The sequence below is a fragment of the Rhinolophus ferrumequinum genome, chromosome 14 (assembly GCF_004115265.2).
Source record: "Rhinolophus ferrumequinum isolate MPI-CBG mRhiFer1 chromosome 14, mRhiFer1_v1.p, whole genome shotgun sequence".
NCBI classification, from domain to species: domain Eukaryota; kingdom Metazoa; phylum Chordata; class Mammalia; order Chiroptera; family Rhinolophidae; genus Rhinolophus; species Rhinolophus ferrumequinum.
Window position 1 is genome coordinate 41,203,633 of NC_046297.1, and position 19,516 is coordinate 41,223,148.

At 33.6% G+C, this 19,516-nt stretch overlaps 1 protein-coding gene across 8 annotated transcripts in view; it reads left to right on the forward strand.

Annotated features, from left to right (window-relative positions):
* Nucleotides 1-19,516, forward strand: part of VPS13B (vacuolar protein sorting 13 homolog B) — a 719,992-nt gene that overhangs the window by 351,413 nt on the left and 349,063 nt on the right. For all 8 annotated transcript variants that reach the window (XM_033126656.1, XM_033126657.1, XM_033126651.1 and 5 more), the window contains exon 24: nt 7,296-7,516. In XM_033126656.1, coding sequence (XP_032982547.1) covers nt 7,296-7,516 — 221 coding nt within the window. The remainder of the gene's footprint in view (nt 1-7,295; nt 7,517-19,516) is intronic.

Consider the following 19,516-nt stretch of genomic DNA (forward strand, 5'->3'; position numbering starts at 1 on the left):
ATATTCAGCCTGAAAGTAGTTACATTTCATTATCTCCTTAGTGTTTGACCCATTAAAAGTTAGGCAACACAATGCATTATGACTTATTCAAAAAGAATTACCCATGTCTGTTTTATACAGAAGAAGACTATTAGTGTGGTGGGCATTTAGAGTTTTAATCATTGTCCAGTATCATTTAATTATTAGGTTCTTTCTTTCCACAATTGGAATGCAAGCTCCATGAGAACAGTGAGTTTATATTGTTCACTGCTATATCCTTAGATCCTAGAATTACATCTAACATAGTTTTTAACTCAGTAAATATTTGTTGAACAAATAAATCTACCTCATTGGAAGTATTCTTTACTCTGCTGCTAGGGCTAAGGCCCAGTCATTTTCACCCAATTTTTATTCATCACCCTCCTTTCCTTCCTCCTTCCTTCCCAAATATTTATTGAGTACATACTATATGTTCTGCACTGTGTTTTTAAGGAACTTGCTTTATCAATTATAACCTTATCAAACCCCCTTATTGGCGTGTAAAAAGGCTGAAATTTCTATTCAGCTCATAAAATTAACAAAACAAGCCTCTTAGTTGCCAAATCCAACATAAACCTTTTAATTCTTCACATTGTTTGTTGATTTCTTCTTGAAATTTCTTCCTGTCTTCTGGATAACCACTCGCTGGTTTGTTTTCTGTGGATCATGGCCACTTCTGAAGGTCCTGCACTGGCTCCTTTTCCTCTTCCCTTTACTTAAGTGTAGGTGTTCTTTATATGTATACCTTCCCTGGGTATTCTCATCTATACCTATACCTTAGCTATCATCCTTTCACTGATGGTTTATAATCTATAAGAGTATCACTTGCATGTCTTCTTTGTTCATTTCATATATGCCCAGGTATCTGTTTCACCTAGACGCTAGTAATATGACACTGGCAATACAACACTGGTAATATGATAGAATCTTGTGTTACAGAGCAACAGGAATTTTCAGTACTCAAAATTGCTCTATTTCTAATTTCTAATTGCTCAGTCCTAATTTTCCTGTAACACCTGTCAGATTTAGCATGTCTTTGAAGTGGTTCACCTGAACCACAGAGCATGAAACCACATTTGTGATAAGTTATGGATATACATGATCCCCAGAACTCAGGTTTCCTTCCATCCAATTTCTTTCTGTATAAGGTTTTCAGGAAGTAGGACTCATTATTTCAAACTTCATTTAGATTTGGAATAGTTTTTGAACTGAAGAGCCTGGGGGTCATCCATGAACTTCCTACTTTTCAAAAAAATTCTTTAAATAATAATACCAAAGAATATAAAAAGTGAAATTCGTCAGGGCTTTATCTTAACTGTCTTTAAATCAATGAAGTGCTAAGTGGTTTGGAAAAAATTTCAGCCATTTTGCCTCATTTATAATTGTGAAATGCAATGTATCTATCTCCAAAGTGGTAACCCTCACAATAGGTAGTAAAATATTCCTGATTATACTATTTCATATTTGAAATACTGCATTGTGGAACCCAATGGAAAACATTAAGGAGAAGAGGAAAGATATTAATTTCTAAAGATATTAAATGATTAAGGTTATGAAAGCAAAGAAAACTGAGTAGAGTCTCTCTAATATTGACCAGTCATTTGTCTTCTGCTTCTGGTATTGTGAAAAATCAGCAACATGTGATACAGTGTAAGGAAATCCACACTATATATTTTTCTAAAGGTCACTCAGTTCTACGTTAATGTTAGCTAAGGAACCCCCCACCCATTGTTGACACATGTAGCACATAGTCTCAATGATTTTTCTTTCTTTAATCATTTTATACCACATCTCTCTCATGTCCTCTCTCTTTCCATTATTTCATTTCACTCATATCAAGTGTTTTATTATAGTTTTCTTGAGAGTTAATTTATTAGTATTTTTTTCTCTGTTGATAATATAGAGGGTTCACAAATTCATACACAAATGGATTTCTCAGACTTCTTGCTTTATTTTTTTCTTGCTCTTTAGACAGTTTGTTTGAAATTTTATGAATTCTGCCAGCAATAAAAGTTTCTCTAAAATAAAATATCCATGTTGTAGTATTAGAATTTTCCAATTAAAAGAAAAATAATAATGTTGAATGTTTCAGATTAATAGACGGTTCTGGCCTGTCATGGATATCTGAGCATATTTTTTGGGGAGTCTCCAGAACATTATATTGCCTGTGTTATAAATAGATAAGGTGTTTTTTATTTTGTTTCTATTTTATGCGTATATATGTTTGTATGCTTGAAAGGAATACTTATGCAGTTAATGATTTGTTTTCTTTTGGTAAATTTTTTTTCTAAGTGTTTAATTGTGCAAATTTTTGTTATTACATGTTAAGACCTCATTTTCTAGGTGGAGCGTGATTTTTGAAAAAGATAATATCCTTGCTATATAAATGGACATCGAGTATTACCTTAAAAAATTCTTTTAAAGACTTAGAATATGATGTACCCAATTTCTGTTTATTGGTCTGAGTCCAAAGTAGAAGTAGAGACACATATCTAAGACAGTATCAACATCATTTGGGATTTTTTCAAAATTTAATGAATTTAAATGTGGTGCTCTTCTGCATAACTACTATTTAGCATTTCTTGGATAACATGAGATTTGAAAAACTATTTATAGCTTGTTTCCAGTTTTAAAATATGTAACCTCAAATCATTCCAAAATATTTTAAGACAAATTTGGCAAAGCCTTTATTTTGTAAATAACATGGAATTTTGTATAGGTTTTAAAATAATTTTAGAATTAGTTACAGATTTGAAGTTTTTCATTCTTTCTTAGGAGCGAAATATTTTAAGTTTTAAGGTAGGCAAAGTACCACAGTGCCAACCACATAGTATTATGTAGGCTTCATTGTTTCCAGTCAAGTTGTTGAGGACTACTACGTAGCTAGATTTGTTTATTATCTGTGTCTCAATTTCAGAGTTTCTTGTCGTGTCCTGCTTGTTGCGTCCCGCGTGAGGAGGATAGTGGGGAGCTAGGAGGGTGGCGCAGGGTTAAGAAAAGACAGTAGCCATGAATAGAGTACAAGTGGAGGCCAAGGGACCAGCAGCCTCAAGGTCTGGGCTGTGGCACCTAATTGGCCTACCCATTAGCTTTTTTTAGTTCTGTGGGGAAGTAAAGGAGATAAAGCTTGTCAGTCTCAAGATCTGTGAATTCCATACACCATAATAGGAAACAGATTCAAGCCCATCACCCTTGCCTGCAGGCAGCTGGACCATTAGTCTCAACTTCCCCAAGGGACAAAACCTATATGCATATGAATAGATGGAGAGCACATCATTGAATCTCTTCCCCTGCAGGTTTTGGGAAGGAATGCAGCCACAGAGGCTGAGGCTTTCCTTAGCCTGAGGAAATTGGGGGGGGGCTGTGCCCACCTCTATAAACCCCTTGGGTTCTCCTGTTGATCCCCACTTATCTCAGCCTGTCTTAGGTTGCTTTCCACGCAGAAAGTCATACCGGTCATTGGCTGACCAGCCATCTTTCTGGGACCAAACAGTGAGGCATAAAGTTAAAACACAAAGGTTTAGCAAAGTCCCTGAAAGGGTCCATCTTACAGACTCTCCTTTCTTTGTGAGCAAGTACAAGGAAACAAACTGTTAGGCTGCTGCGTGGCGACAGTTTCTGATTTTAATGTTATTAACTATATTTGGTCAAGACATTTTGAAGTTCAAACTTAGGAAAATCTACCTTGTAGATTCCACTGAGTATCACCATTCATGAGTCAAATGCATATTTAGATTTCTCTAATATATGTATTTATAGTATGATCCATTAGTAATTTACTTTTTCTTTTCTTCACTGAAAAATGAGGTGATACTAAAAGTACAATGTGATCCTAGTTCTGATTCAATGTGAGCATGTTCAACACTATAAGGGAAAAAAGACTTCCAGGAAATACAACAATGCAAATAGTGCTTATTATTGGGAGTGACTGGGTGGAAAGTGGATTATGACTGATTTTTATTTTTCTCCTACATATATTTTCTAAATTGTCTTTAATGAGGTGTGAGTACGTCTCTAATTAGAAAGTAAATAAATATTTTCTTTTGTTTTAAAATAATTGAGCTACTTAAGAAGAAGTCTACACTGTACAGTTCATACTGACAATAGTAGTAGAATTACAAAGTCAAAAATACAAGTTATAGGAACGTATTTTCCATCAAATTGGAATCCCATTAGTAAATATTTATAAGTATTCTAATCTGAGTACACTTTCTAATTTTTAAAATAATTTTTGTTTCAGTTAGAATTGACATACAATATTATGTTAGTTTTAGGTGTACAACGTAGTGATTAGACATTTATATGTCTTACAAAGTGATCATCCCGATAAATCTAGTACCCATCTGACACCATACATAGTTATTACAATATTATTTACTATATTCGCTGTGCTATACTTTACATCTCCGAGTATTTTGTAATTACCAATTTGTACCTCTTAATACCCTCCTCTCTTCACCCATCTCCCCAACCCGACCCCATCTGACAACCATCAAAATGATCTTTGTATCAGTGAGCTTGTTTCTGTTTTGATTGTTCATTTATTTTGATCTTTAGATTCCACATATAAGTGAAATCAAATTTGCTTTTCTTTGACTTACTCCACTCAGCACAATTACCTTAGGTCCATCCATGTTGTTGCAGGTGGCAAGATTTCATTCTTTTTAATGGGTAATATTCTATTGTACATATGTACCACCTCTTTTTTATCCTTTTATTCATCAGTGGACTCCCAGGCTGCCTCAACATCTTGACCATTGTAAATAATGCTACAATGAACACATGGATGCACATGTCCCTTCAAAGTTGTGTTTTGGGTTTCTTCGGATGAATACCTAGAAGTGGGATTACTGGATCCTTCTTTGTCTCTTGTTACAGCCTTTGTTTTCAATTCTGTTTTGTCTTGTTTAAGTCTTGTTAGCCAGCTTTGTTTTTTCGTTTCCATTTCCATGAAATATCTTTTCCATTCCTTTACTTTCAGCTTGCAAGTGTCTTTTGATCTGAAGTGAGTCTCTTATAACCAGCATACCTATGGTTTTTGTTTTCTAATCCTGTCAGCTACCCTATGACTTTTGATTGGAGCATTTAATCTAGTTACATTTAAAGTAATTTTTATTATAGGTTATTGCTGTTTTATTTGTCATGTTTTTAATCGTTTTCTTCTCCTCTACCTCCTCCTCCTCTAAGAAGCCCCTTTAACATATCTTGTAATACTGGTTTGGTGGTGATGAACATCTTTCACTTTTCCTTGTCTGGGAAGCTCTGTATCTGTCCTTCAATTTTAAATGATAGTCTTGCTGGGTAGACTAGTCTTGCTTGCTTTTCATCACTTTGAATATTTCGTGGCAATCCCTTCTGGCCTGCAGAGTTTCTGTTGAGAAATCAGCGGACAGTCTTATGAGAGCTCCCTTGTAGGTAACTGCTTTTCTCTTGTTACTTTTAAGATTCTCTGTCTTTAACCTTTAACATATTAATTATGATGTGTCTTGGTGTGGGCCTCTTTGGATTCATCCTGTTTGGGACTCTGCATTTTCTGGACTTGTATGTCTATTTCTTTTGCCAGGTTATGGAAGTTTCTCATTGTTACTTCTTCAAAGAGGTTTTCTTTCAGTTCTTTGCTCTCTCTCTTCTCCTTCTGGTACCGCTGTGATGCAAATGTTGTTATGCTTGATGTTGTCCCAGACACCCCTTAAACTACCCTTATTTTGGGGGAATGTTTTTTTTTTCTTTTTGATGTGCTGATTGAGTGTTTTCTGCTATTTCCAAATTGCTGATTCTATTATTGGTTCATCTAATCTACTTTTCATTCTCCCTAATGTATTCTTCATTTCAGTTACTGTATTCCCCATTTCTGACTGTTCTTTTTTATGTTTCCTATCTCTTTGTTGAAGTTCTCCCTGAGATCATTGAGCATCCTTATAACCAGTGTTTTGAACTCTGCATCTAGTAGATTGGTTTCTCCATTTTGTTTAGTTCTTTTCCTGGAGCTTTGCTCTGTACTTCTTTATCTGTATTTTTGGCTGTCTCCCTGTGTTTGTTTCTTTGTATTAGGTAGGGCTACTATGTCTCCCCGTCTTAGTCGAGTGGCCTTATGTAGTAGGTTTGCTGTGGGGCCCAGTGGTGCAGGCTCCCTGGTCACCTCAGCCAGGTATTCCAGGTGTGTCCATTGTATAGGTTGTGTGCCCTCCTGTTGTAGTTGAGCCTTGGTTGCTGTTTGCAAATCAATGGACAGGATTGTGAGTACACTTTTAAAAATTATTTCACAAAGTACTTTTTCTATAGGCACAAAAAAAGAGAGATGGCTTTAGCTCATAAATTTATATTAATGAATTAATTTCTGATAAGTTAATAAAAGAAAATAGTATAAAAGAAGAAAAGAAATTTTGCTCTTAATCCTGAACTTTATGAATGCTTATACTTTTTTCACGTATATTTTATTTAAAAATAACATACGTATATGAGAATCACCAAGGGAGGGTACTGAAATGTATCTTGGGTCTTACCACCAGAGATTCTGTTTAAGTAGGTCTGAAGTAGAAACCAGGATTCTGTATTTCAAATAAGCACTGGCATGATTCTGGTGTAGGTAGTCCATCAGACCATTGTAGATTGTTTGTTCTTTTCCTCTGTCATTCATGCAAAGATTATTGTATTTTCCTAATTTAATATGTTCTCTGTGGTCTCTAAGGCACAGTCCACACATCCCCAGCAGTTGCACAGTACAACCCTCTAGAGCAGGGGTGTCAAAACTGCGGCCCGCGGGCCAACTGTGGCCTGCAATCCATTGTTAATTGGCCCGCAGCAAATTCCAAAAATATATTTAGTTTACTTAAATAAACCAGGTGAGGCAATACGTACTTCCCGTCGAGTGAGTGGCCTGGCTGTTTGTGTATTTTACTGCATATGGCCCTTGGTAAAAAACGTTGAAAAAAGTTTTGACACCCCTGCTCTAGAGTAAGGGAAGAAGAAGTTTGAGCTTCTATTTATGTTTTTACCTCATTTCCTTCATTTCTATTTCTGTATGTTTTTATAATGTACATAATTTATTGGTATAGTAGTATGTTATTATACATATAAACATATCATTAAAAAGGTAACTTTTATGTAGGATGCATACTGTTTAGCATGTTAGTCCTGTGATACTATATTCACTTTTAATGATGCATTATTACAAATTTTATATTTCAAATTTAGACAATAGACAGCTTACTATCAAGTGACAATTAACTACATGTTTGTATGTGTGCTTCCCTACCCTCTTTTATCCCCTTTAACAGGTGATGCTTTTCCTTGGACAATCAGCTTACATCATTTCAGTGTATATAGCCTTTTTGGAAAACAAGTGACACTTTGCCTAGTGGAACCTATGGGTTGTACCTCTACTCTAGCTGTTACATCTCAAAAACTACTCGCTGCAGGACCTGATACGAGACATTCATTTGTTGTCTGTCTCCATGTTGACCTAGAGTCACTTGAGATAAAATGCTCGAACCCCCAGGTTGGTACATTTGATTTATGAAAGGAAATTTAAATAATGTGATTTAAGAACAATTGTTATCCATTTTGTTGCGGTATTTCTCTTCTATTAAGTGTCCTAAATTATTTTTAACAAGACCATCAAGATCAGAATGGTTAGATTAAGAATTGCTTTGAAGCTTTCTCAAGTTTTGTAATTTAAACTCATTTATGTAATGGTGGCAACATAAATGCATCTTTGGCTGATGGAATGAAATCAGTTGCAGATGTAATGTTTTTAAATACTGATGAACTCCTTTCCCATCAGATTGGAAGAGTCTGTTGAAGTGATCAAATGTAATTTTCAATCAGATTATCACTCAGAACTTCTGTTGCTCAACATTTAATTTTTCTTTAAAAACACTGTTTACTATTGTAAAAAGGCATTTTGTTCATCCCGTAACATTTTAGTTGGTATAGGCCAAACATGATGTATTCTAGAGTTTTATGGTTTAATATTAATTAGGATCACCTAGGTTTGTACAAATTATTAACTGCATACAATTTAATACTTATTTCTTCACCCTCAAGCAGACTGTAGTATATTTTCTACCTAGCTAAGCTTATCATTGTTGAATACTATTTTATATTTTATATTTAAAAGAATACTTTTTAGAGTATTTTTGGATCTGACAGATGAATATGGATAAATCTACTGTATATTTATCACAGCATTAGTGGTTATAAACCAGTTATAAAAGTGTTTTTTAAAGTGGGTGCAAATATAGCTATATTTTATAGAACCTCCTTACAGATACCATCCTTCTTCTTTCTCCTATTCTCCCTACCTCTCTCCCCATACTGTATATTGTGCAGTTTGCTTTAATTTATGTATATGAATATTTGTGTATCTTGAAAAGATTAGGCCTGCTAGATATTGGTGATGGCCTTATTATAAAAATGCATATAATTAGAATTATGACAAAGCAGCTAAATTAAACACTATTATAAGAACTGGAGGCTTGTCCTCTATTACAAGTCATATTTTTTATAAGTCATACTTTGAACAATATTAGTATTCCAGTTTAAGGGCCATTTGCCATTCTGTTATGACCCACAGTGGTATAGAAGAGAATAATTATGAAATGACCCTTTCATAGATTATTCTCTGAATGCTATTGCTGATGGTTACTGAAAAACATTTCCAAGAGGCAGGGAAAGTGTTATGGGTTGAATTTTATACCCCCCAAAAGATGGTGTATTCCTAACCCCCAGTATTTCAGTATGTGACCTTTTCTGATAACAGGTAGAGTTAATCAAGTTAAAATGAGGTCATTAGGGTATGCCCTAATCCATTGTGATTATAAAATGGGGAAATTTCACACAGGAAAATCAGTGTGAAAACACATGGGGAGAGAGCCATGTGAAGATGGAGGTACAGATCGAATTGATTGAGCTGCAAGCCAAAGAACACAAGGATTGCTGGTTACCACCAGAAGCAAGGAAGAGAGGAAACGAAGGATTCTACTCAGCATCTTAGAGGGAAGATGGCCTGTTGATATTGATTAGGGACTGTAACCTCCAGAACAAGGAAACAATAACTTTCTGTTGTTTTAAGCCAACAAATTTATCATACTTTTGGATGGCAGCTCTAGCAAACAGATTGTACAGAGACAGACTCACTTCCTGCAAATACTTTATCGTGGAAGTTGTTAAAAAGGCAATCATAAGAGATCCAGTTCTAGCATGGAGGCAGAAGTTTACATCCCTCCATTCATCCCACTTACTATTTCTATATATTCTGCGGGGAAAAAGCAAAAACTAACAACATAAATGAATGTTCCCAATTAGTTTTAAAATAATTGAATTGCAAAAATAACTTTAAAGCAGCTATTATCATTTTTTCTTGAGGTGTAAAGGAAAGCACATGGAATGAAAAAAGTTAAGAAGTCTCATTGGAGAAACAGAAAATATAAAAAGAATCCAACGGAATTTCAGAATTAAAAACACAATATCTGAAAGAAAGGAAAAACCATACCATATGGGTTTAGAAGTGGCCTGCATATGACAGAAGAATCACTGAACTTGAACATGGAGCATAGAAATTACTGAATTTGAAAAACCGAGAGAAAAATGATATTTAAAAAATTATCAGAGCCTCAGTGGCTGTACGAGAAAATGTTTTATATGTGTAATTGAGTTCGAGAAAGTAAAGAGAAAGATTGGGGTAGGGGGGAAAAAAGGAAAGAATTGCAGAGAACTTCCCAAATTTACAGAATTTGGCTTCTACAATTTCTTCAAATTCACCCAATTCTAAGCATGTTTATTTTTGAGGATAGAGTCAAAGAAAACATGATGTAACTTCATTGTGATTAAAATATTGAAAACCAAAGATAAGTTTTTTAGAAATTTTGGGAGGAGCTACAAGAAGACATGTATAGGTTTACAATAATTTGAATTAATACAGATTTCTCATGAAAAACTGTAGAAAACAGAAGACATTGAAACAAAATCCTGAAAGTGCTAACAGAAGAAAACTGTCAAGCCAGTAAAGATATGCCACAGAAACCAAAATTAAATAAAGACACTGTAGATTTAGGTAATTTGTTACTAGCAGCTCTACTCTACAAGAAACGCTAAAGGAAGTTTTTCAAGGTAAAGGAGAATGATACCAGATAAAAACTTGGATTTTCAGAAATAATGGACAACCATCGGAAATAATAGCTTAGTAAATATTTTTAAAATTGTTTTAAATATTTATGACTGCGGAAACCAAACGCTGTATGTCTACTGGGGCTTTCAGTATTTATAGCTGTAATATAGAAGACAACCAGATCATTAAGGTTAGTGGGAGATGAGCCACAGGACCCATGTGGTTGACAGAATTCTAAATTTCATGTGAAGTGGTACAATATAAACTCTGAATAGACGGTGAAAATTTTTACATATTGTAATCTAGAATTAACTAAAAATATGTAGAAATACAAACATGTAGCCAAAAACCAATAGATTAATTAAAATGAAATACTAAAAAATATTCAAATAATCTAAAGAAGTGAAGAAATGGTAACATTTACAAAAACCAGAGGTAGAAACAAAAACAAAATAAAATGATAGTGGCTGAACCAACCTTATCAATGAACACATTAAATGTTAATAATCTTAATTAGGATTGTTTACACCAGGAGTTAGCAAATGAAGGCCCACAGGCCAAATTTGGGGAAACCTATATTTTTCAAATTGTCTAAGATAGCCGTCATGGTTTAGCTGCAGAATTCAGTAGCAGCAACAGAGAAAAACATGGCTTACAGAGAAAAACATGGCTTACACAGCCTGTAATTTTTACTATCCCCCCTTTATAGAAAAAGTTTGCTGCTTCCTGGCCCAGCTACTCCTATTAAAAGACAAAAATTTATATAGTGGGGAAAAAAGCAAGACTCTGCTATATATTGCCTAAAAGAGAAACACTTGAAATTTAAAGAAACAATATAAATAAATGCATAGGAAAAAATATACCATACAAACAGCATGAGAAGACTTGACGTGCTTATTCTATATCAAATGAAGTAGACATAAAAAAAAGTATAATTAGAGACAAAAAGGTCATGAAACAGAAAGAGACATAATTAAAGGAAAAAATAGATAATTCTGTCCAATCATAGTAGGAAATTTTTATGCCATTTCTTCACGCATTAAAAAACAATTACATGAAAAATGATTGGAGATATAGAAGATATGAAAAAAATAGATAATACCACAGTTTTAGTAGGAAATTTTTGTAACACCTTTCTCAACAATTGACAAAACAACTAGATAAAAATAAATAATTGGAAATATAGAAAATATGAACAATACTATGAACTTGCCTTGATCTAATTGATATTTACAAAACACTATCTCCAACAACTGTGGAGTGCACATTTTTTAAGGTGTATATGGTTTCATTATGTTTAAGAAGATCAAATTTAATACGGTGTATTATCTAACTACCATCAAATTATACTAGAAATCAATAATAAATTATTGGGACATTAAACTACATGCTTAAAAACTATGAATCAAAGACAAAGTCACTTGGAAATAAGAAAACATTTTGGTTGAATGACAATAAAAAAAGTGGATACAGCTAAAGGAGTGTTTTGAGTGAAATATGATTTTAAATACTTATGTTACAAAGGAAGAAAGATCTTAAGTCATCCACTTAAGGTTCCACTTTAGGAAACTAAGAAAAGAAGAAGGTAAACCCAAAGAAATTAAAAGGAAAATATTCAAGATAAGAGCAGAGATGACTGGCACAGTAAAAAAAGAGAGGGAATTCAGATCACCAGTATCAGAAATGAAGGGGGAGTTTATTACCACGGAGCCTATAGCCATTAAAAGTAAAATAAAAGACTAACGAACAACTCTATGCTAAAAAATGCAACAATTTAGATGAAACAATAATTTTTATTTTAAAAGAACTGTACAAAATGGTCCAAGAAAAAACAGAAAATCTGAATACCCCTATATACCTTTTAAACAAACTGAATGTGATAACAAAAATTTTTCTATAAGAAGCTTCAGGCCCAGGTGGGTGAATTCTATCAAATAATCAAGGAAAAAAATAATAGAAATGTTTAACAGAATTTTTTCCAAAAAGAATGGATTCCTGCCCAACTTGTTTTATGAAGCCAGAATAACCCTATTACCAAATCCTGAAAAAGATGTTACAAAAGAAGGAATTAGAAATCAATATCTCACATGAAAATACATGTAAACATTTTTAACCAAATATTCGCAAATCAATAATATATTAAAAAAAGATAATACATAATGACCAAGTAGAATTAATTTTAGAAATGAAAATTTGGTTCAGTATTCAAAAGTCACTCAGTGTACTTCACCATTTAAATAAAACAATGAAGAAAAATCATATGATAATCTCAATAGATCCAGGGAAAACACTTGACAAAATTTAACAGCCATTCATGATAAAAACTCTCAGCAAATTACAAGTATTAGAGAACTCTTTCAAACTGATAAAGGACATACATGAGAAAGCATATATCATACTTTATGGTAAAATAGTGTGTTGTTTACCACTGAGATCAGGAAGAAACCCAAAATGACTGCTTTCACCACCTACTTACATCATATTGGATGTCCCAGCCATTGCAATAAACCAAGCAAAAGAAATAAAAGGCATAAAGATAAGAAGTAAAACTGTTGCTATTTGCACATAAAATATTTCATAGAGAATTCCAAAGGAAGGTAAGAAACTATTGCTAGAACTAATAAGTGTATTAGTGTTGCAGGAGAGAAGATTATTATACAAAAATCAATTGTATTTTTATGTACTACCAGCAAACAATTGAAAATTGGAATGAAATCAGTTGTATTTATATTGGTGACAAGAAACATAAACAAATGAATACAGCAAATGGTGTCTAAGATCTCTATCCTGAAAACCACGAAGAACTGCTGAGAGAACTTAAAGAACACCTGCCTCGAGAGATATACGGGTTCATAGATTGGAAGACTCAAAGATGTTTGGCATAATCAGGTTTAATAATATTTTCTCTTTGAAAGACACATTAAGATAGCAGAAAGCAGACACTTGGAAAAAGTATTTGTAACACATGTATGAAACTGTTGTCCAGAATATTGAAAGAATCCTTTCTACTCGTTAACTTGAGGACAAAGAACAGTAAATAAAATAACATGCAGACAAAGAATGGGGAAGAGATTTGAACATGCACTACATAAGATACGTGCCTGGTCAGTAAGCACATGAAAGGATACTCAATGTTGTTATTCATCAGGGAAAAACAAAACTTGAAGATATACCACACACACCTGTTAGATTGCCTAAAATAAAAAAGATTGAGTTGTGAACCTACTGGAATGCTTTGAATACTGCTGGGAGGAATGTAAAAATTAAAACAATTTTGGAAGAAACTTGGAAATTCTTGAAAAAGAACACGCACCTACCATATGACCCAGCCATTCTTTCCTAATATTTTCTCAGAGAAACAAAAATACATGTCCACACAGAGATGTGTATACGAACATATTTGGCAGCTTTATTTGTGTAGCCAAAAACTGAACACAACCCAAATGTTCATCAGTAGGTGAATAATTTAAACAAATTATGGCCTATCTATATACTGTTAATATTGCTTAGCCATTAAAAGACAGAATTATTGATAAAATGTAACATGGATGAATATTGCAATCATTATGCTAAATGAAGGAAGCCAGACTAAAAAGAGTATTTACTGTATAATTGCATTTATGTAAAATGTTAGAATATGCAAACGACTGCATTGTGTCAGAAAACAGGTTCAGTGTCTGGAGGCAGGGCAGGGACAGAGAGGGAGGAGGAAGTAATAGGAAGGATGGATTACAAAGAGATATGAAGAAATTTTTGGAAATAATAGAAACAAAAACTTATTATATTTAGTAGAAGCTCAATCCCTGTATGATTGACAGCTAACTGCTACTTGAAGTTGTCTCCCAGAGATCTTATGTTTTAGAGACTTTGAAAGATTATGATAACCTTGGGAGGATTGTCCTACTCCACATTTTCTGGTTATCCGTAGCCATCCAGCTGAAAATAAAATTCTGTTATCATTATTGTTTTAGCCTGGGAACGCCACTATTTTTTAAGAATTATTATTGAATTTATTGAGGTGACATTGGTTAATAAAATCATATAGGTTTGAAGTATACATTTCTGTAATATATTGTCTATATGTCACATTGTGTGCTCACCACCCAGAGTCAGTTCTCCTTCCATTACCATATATTTGACCCCTTTTACCCTCTTCTACCACCCCCCTCACCCCTTACCCTTTGGTAACCACTAAACTGTTGTCTGTATCTATGATTGTTTGTTTGTCTTGTTCCTTTGTTGCTTTCAGTTTTATATACCACATATGAGTGAAATTATGCTTTTTTTCTGTCTCATTTATTTTGCTTAGCGTGATAATCTCAAATTAATCTTTAAAAAATTTTTCTTTTACTTTGAGATCCTCAATAGTGTAATTTATGTGGAATCGTATTAAATGTGATACTGTGGCTGAAAACTAGAGCTTTGGGATATCTCCTTTACATATCCACCTTGTTTGGAACTAAGCTCAGTTTTTGTTGTTGTTTAAATATATACCAGTTCTAAGCAAAGTTATCACATAAAAGAAAGCTTATGTTAGGCCTGGTATTTTCTTCTTATGTCTGCTCCCTCCTTTTGTCCCTTCCTCCCATCATCTGGCTCCCCGGGCCTCCTTGTGGCTGCTCCCTAAATGCTAAGGACCCCTTTTTTGAGAATTAAACTAAGGCTGAATGAACCTCACGCCCTGAGAATCCCTTTTCACTCAAAATGTAATGATTCTTTCTATTCACTTAATTCCACTTTATCATATCGTTTTGCTAAATCCTGATAAATCAGCTTTTAGTAAATTGTTACTAGCTGCTATAACCAAAGTTGATCTCAACGTTGTTAGGAAGTTTAAGTGAGATATTTAGGAAAATACTTTGTAAACTCTGAAATGCTATGTGAATACCGTTTTGTTAGTTTAGATTGATTCTGATATAAAATGTGACACCCTCTTCATAAATTGGTCAGAATATCCCTGGTAGAATGTAGCAGTATTCCTGAAAGAATAGAAAGCCACAAAACAATACAGCATTTTGAAGAATCAGGTGTACTCAAATATGTGGTAAGAAGTTAAACACTTTTATATCCTTGTGTGCCAGATTAACCTAAATTTTAATGATAAGACATGAGACTCTAAATAAACCTCTTTAACATGACTGGTCGCTTTGGCATATGCTTCCAGACTGCCCTCTGGATTCTGTCAAAATTACAAGGAATGATTTGATTCCCACTACCCCTACCCCCAACTTGAATTCAGTGAATAGTTATTGAATACTATATATGAGCCAGAAATAAGGGAAACAAAGATGAATAAGATAAACACACACAGAAGGCCATGCCTGCGCACATAATCCAACTGTTGAAAGCCACAGATTAAAAGAGCAAATCTTGAAAGTATCATGAGAAAAATGACGCATTGCATACAAGAGAACCAAGATTTGATTTTTAGGTTACTTCTCATAAGAAACTATGGCAGTCAGAAGAGCAATATTTTTAAATTGTGAAAAATTTATAAAGCCTTTAACGCAGAATTCTAAATAAAAAAAAAACGTAACTTTTATGAATGAAGACTAAATCAAGATATTTTCACATAAAAAAATCTATCACCAGTAGAGAACTGCACTACAAGAAACCCTAAAGGAAGTCCTTCATGCTGAAGGGAAATGAAACCAGATGTTTGAGCATCTTCAAATGTTTATTGGCCATTCAGTTTGCTTTTCTGTGACTTGACAGTTCATATTGTTTACATTAATTTGTATTGTCCTGATTACTAATAAGGTTAAGCAGTTTTTGAATGTTTATTGGACAGTGAATTTGCTGTTTTATGAATTGATAATTCATATCATTTACCCAGTTTTCTGTTAAATTTCTTAGCAATTTGAAAAGCTTCCCTCATGCTCTATAAATACAAACTCTATGTATCTGTACTGCAGTTTTTAAAGTTTTTTAAAACTTTACTTTTTTTTGTACTGCCTTTTTTGTACTGCCTTTAAAGTTCATGGCATCTTTTGCCAAAAGTGTTTCATCTTTCTTAGTGAAATCATATGTATGTGTCTCTTCTTATTTTCTGGGTGTCCTACCTTATAAAAAGAATACCGTGGGCCCCTAAAATACAAACATTCACATGCATATAGGATCCTAAAGTTTCTTGTACTGTTCTTATTTTTTATTTTAAGACTATTGACTCAAACTAAACCTTTTTCTCGTGAGTGGTTGCTTCATAACCCATCTGTTTTTGTTTTTTGTGTTTTTGTGAAGGACAGTATTTGTCTTTTTTGTGTGTGTGTGCCATGGACTTCTTTGAGAATCTGATAAAAGCTGGGAGTCTTTCCCCCAGAACAATGTAAATACCCAACAATAGCATTGCATGTATTATCAGAAGCTTTGTGTACTTTTGATTATAGTTAGTGTATAAGCTTCTTGATTCAATTTTAGGGAAATAATTCCTACTTAAATGTGTACCATTCTTTTGTTTATCCATTAGAGTGATATCATAAGTATTAACTCTTGTACATTAATTTGGTTCATTATTGCTCAGATAGAGAGGCCTCAGCTAGTTTATATAGTTTAAAACATAATGCCAGTTCTATAAGTAGGGCTGGCACAGAGAAAATTCATTGTCATATCAGACATTGTTTCAGGTCTCTGTATCAGCTGTGAAGACCTAAACTACTGTATCAGTTCTTAGAATGCATTGCCATTCGAGGGTCTTAGACACTACAAATACTTAATCTGGTTGAATAGTCAAAAGTTTTTTTTTCCCCCTAGAAATGATTTCCACCAACCCTTCATTTGTTTTACCAAAGTTACCTAATTCCCTTCAATGTGTTTAGACACTAGTCTCTCAGACATTAAAAATTGTGTTCTTCCCATTGTGTATATCCAAAATTAAATGAGCCTGTAGCATCCTCTCTTTAATATGATAAAATTTCAAATTTTTTCCTCAGCCAATAAATCGATATATTTTGTCTTCCTATAAGGCATTCCCAAGAACAAAACTATCTTTGCATTTGGGGGTTTTCAGTATGTGAAAGTAGAGAAAGAATAGGTTTTGTGCTGTTTTCCTATACATTTATTCATAATTTTATTGCTGAAAGCTATGTTTGGTTCTCACCAAGGCAATGGAATTTGGCATTACTGTCTAAGAACATAGGCATTGAGTTCAGACAAAACTGGGTTTCTGTTCTTGTACCACTCACTCATTTTTAATTTCTCTGAGCCCCTGATTTTCATTTTTATCTTTTAAACTAAATTAGATAAGGGTAAGTATAATGGGTAAGTGTAATGCTCTATATGAAAAGTTTTTCTTTTTTTATTTGGCAAAACCTTTTTCTTTTGAAACCGTTTTAATTGTTAGTAACAACTTGCATGCCAAAGCAAATAGCCTTTCTAAATTCGTATTCACTTAGAGCTGTTTACACTGTTCAAACAGATCAGTAATTGCTTATTTTTAAAATTTTTAAGTTAAAGTTTATTGGGGTGACAATTGTTAGTAAAGTTACATAACTTTCAGGTGTACAATTCTGTAATGCATCATCTATATATTACTTTGTGTGTTTACCACCCCGAGTTAGTTCTCCTTCCATCACCATATATTTGATCCTTTTTATCCTCATCTTATGCCGATCTGGTGTCCGCGCTAAGTTCAGCATCAATATGGTGACCTTTCTGGAGCACGGGACCATCAGGTTGCCTAAGGAGGGGTGAACCGGCCCAGATCAGAAATGGAGCAGGTCAAAGCTCCCATGCGGATCAGTAGTTGCTTATTGAAATTCCATTTCTCCTTGGTTTCCATTGACATGGTTTTTCTTTTTCCTCTCTACCTTTATGACAACTCTTCTCTCAGACGCTCTGTACTAGCACGTTGTCGAAAAAATTTTCTCCCCAAAGGAATAGGACTTTTCATTGCCCCTACATTGTATCTTGATAATTTGTTGCACTTGGCTTTTGCTCTTGCTATTCTTATGACTGGAATGGCTTTTTGCACCCACCCAAATCCTGCTTGGCCTTCAGAAATGTACCTCCTTGAGGTTTCTTTCAGCCTCTTCAGTCCAATTAAGTCTCCTTTCTGATTGGTCATAGATTAAATGAGAAAATCTATGTGAAATTAATTTTTAAATAATAAAATATTGCATTTTTTATATTTAGTCAGTATTTGATACTTAAGATATTATTGATACTTAATTACTTTTATGCTCATTTTTTAGTGACTTTTTGTACACCCATGAAACTGTCCCCACAATCAAGATAATGCATAAATCCATCATCCTCAAAAGTTTCTTTGTACCCCTTTGTAGTCCCTTCTTTCACTCCTCTCCCCATCGCAGTCAACCACTGATTCTGTCATTACAGAGTGTTTTTCATTTGCTAGGATTCTATATAAATGGAATCATACAGTTGTATTCCATCTATTCTCTTGCTCTCTTTTTTCAATTTTTTTTGCCCAGCTTCTTTTATGCAGCGTAATTATTTTGGATTAATCCATGTTTTTGCATGAACTCTATAGTTTATTTCTTTTTATTGTTAAATATCATTCTGTGGTATGGATATACTGCAAATTGTTCATTTATTGATGAACATTTGAGATTTTTTTTCCAGTTTTGGACTATTACAAATAAAACTTCTATGGACATTTGTATACAGGTGTTTATGTAGACCTTGACTTTTATTTTTCTTGGGGAAACATGAGTGAAGTGGATGGATCATATGGTAGGTATTTGTCCTTTTCAGAAACTGCCAAACTATATCCTAAATTTTGCATTCCCATCAACAGTAAATGAAAGTTTCATTTGCTCTACCTCCTCACCAGTACTTGATGATGGTTAAGGCTTTTTAATTTTAGACATTTTAATAAATAGCTATGAGTAGCTCATTGTGGCTTTAAATGGCACAATTTTCAGTACAGTTTAAAGAATAATAGTTGAACATTTACCTTTAATTTATTTGCCTTATTTTTTAAACCTCTAAATTTGGGGAGTCTGAATTCTGGGATAGCAACTCTCTTCTTTGAAAATAAAAATGCATTTAAAGTTTATGTCTGTTTGCTTGGCATGTTAAATACACAATGTACTTGGTGATATTCATATACAATTATTTAATGGTAACAGTTAAAGAAAATTAGAAGTAGTGACAATAAAGCAGCATCAGTCCCTTAAGTAAATAAACCTTATGCCCTTAGAACCTGTTTGCATTGGTTTATGCTTTCCTTATTTGTCAATTCTCATTGTTTAAGAAAAAGTAAAATAATCATTTTTATAAAATTCATTTGCAACAAAATTGTTTCTTTTTAGAGAGAACTTACTCGTGATTATGAAGGACAAAGGAATTTGAACTAAAATTTTTCTAAGAGTTTTTTTTGTAGGATCTCTAGCCATTAGATTATTTTTTTAACAAAAAGAGCCATAACCT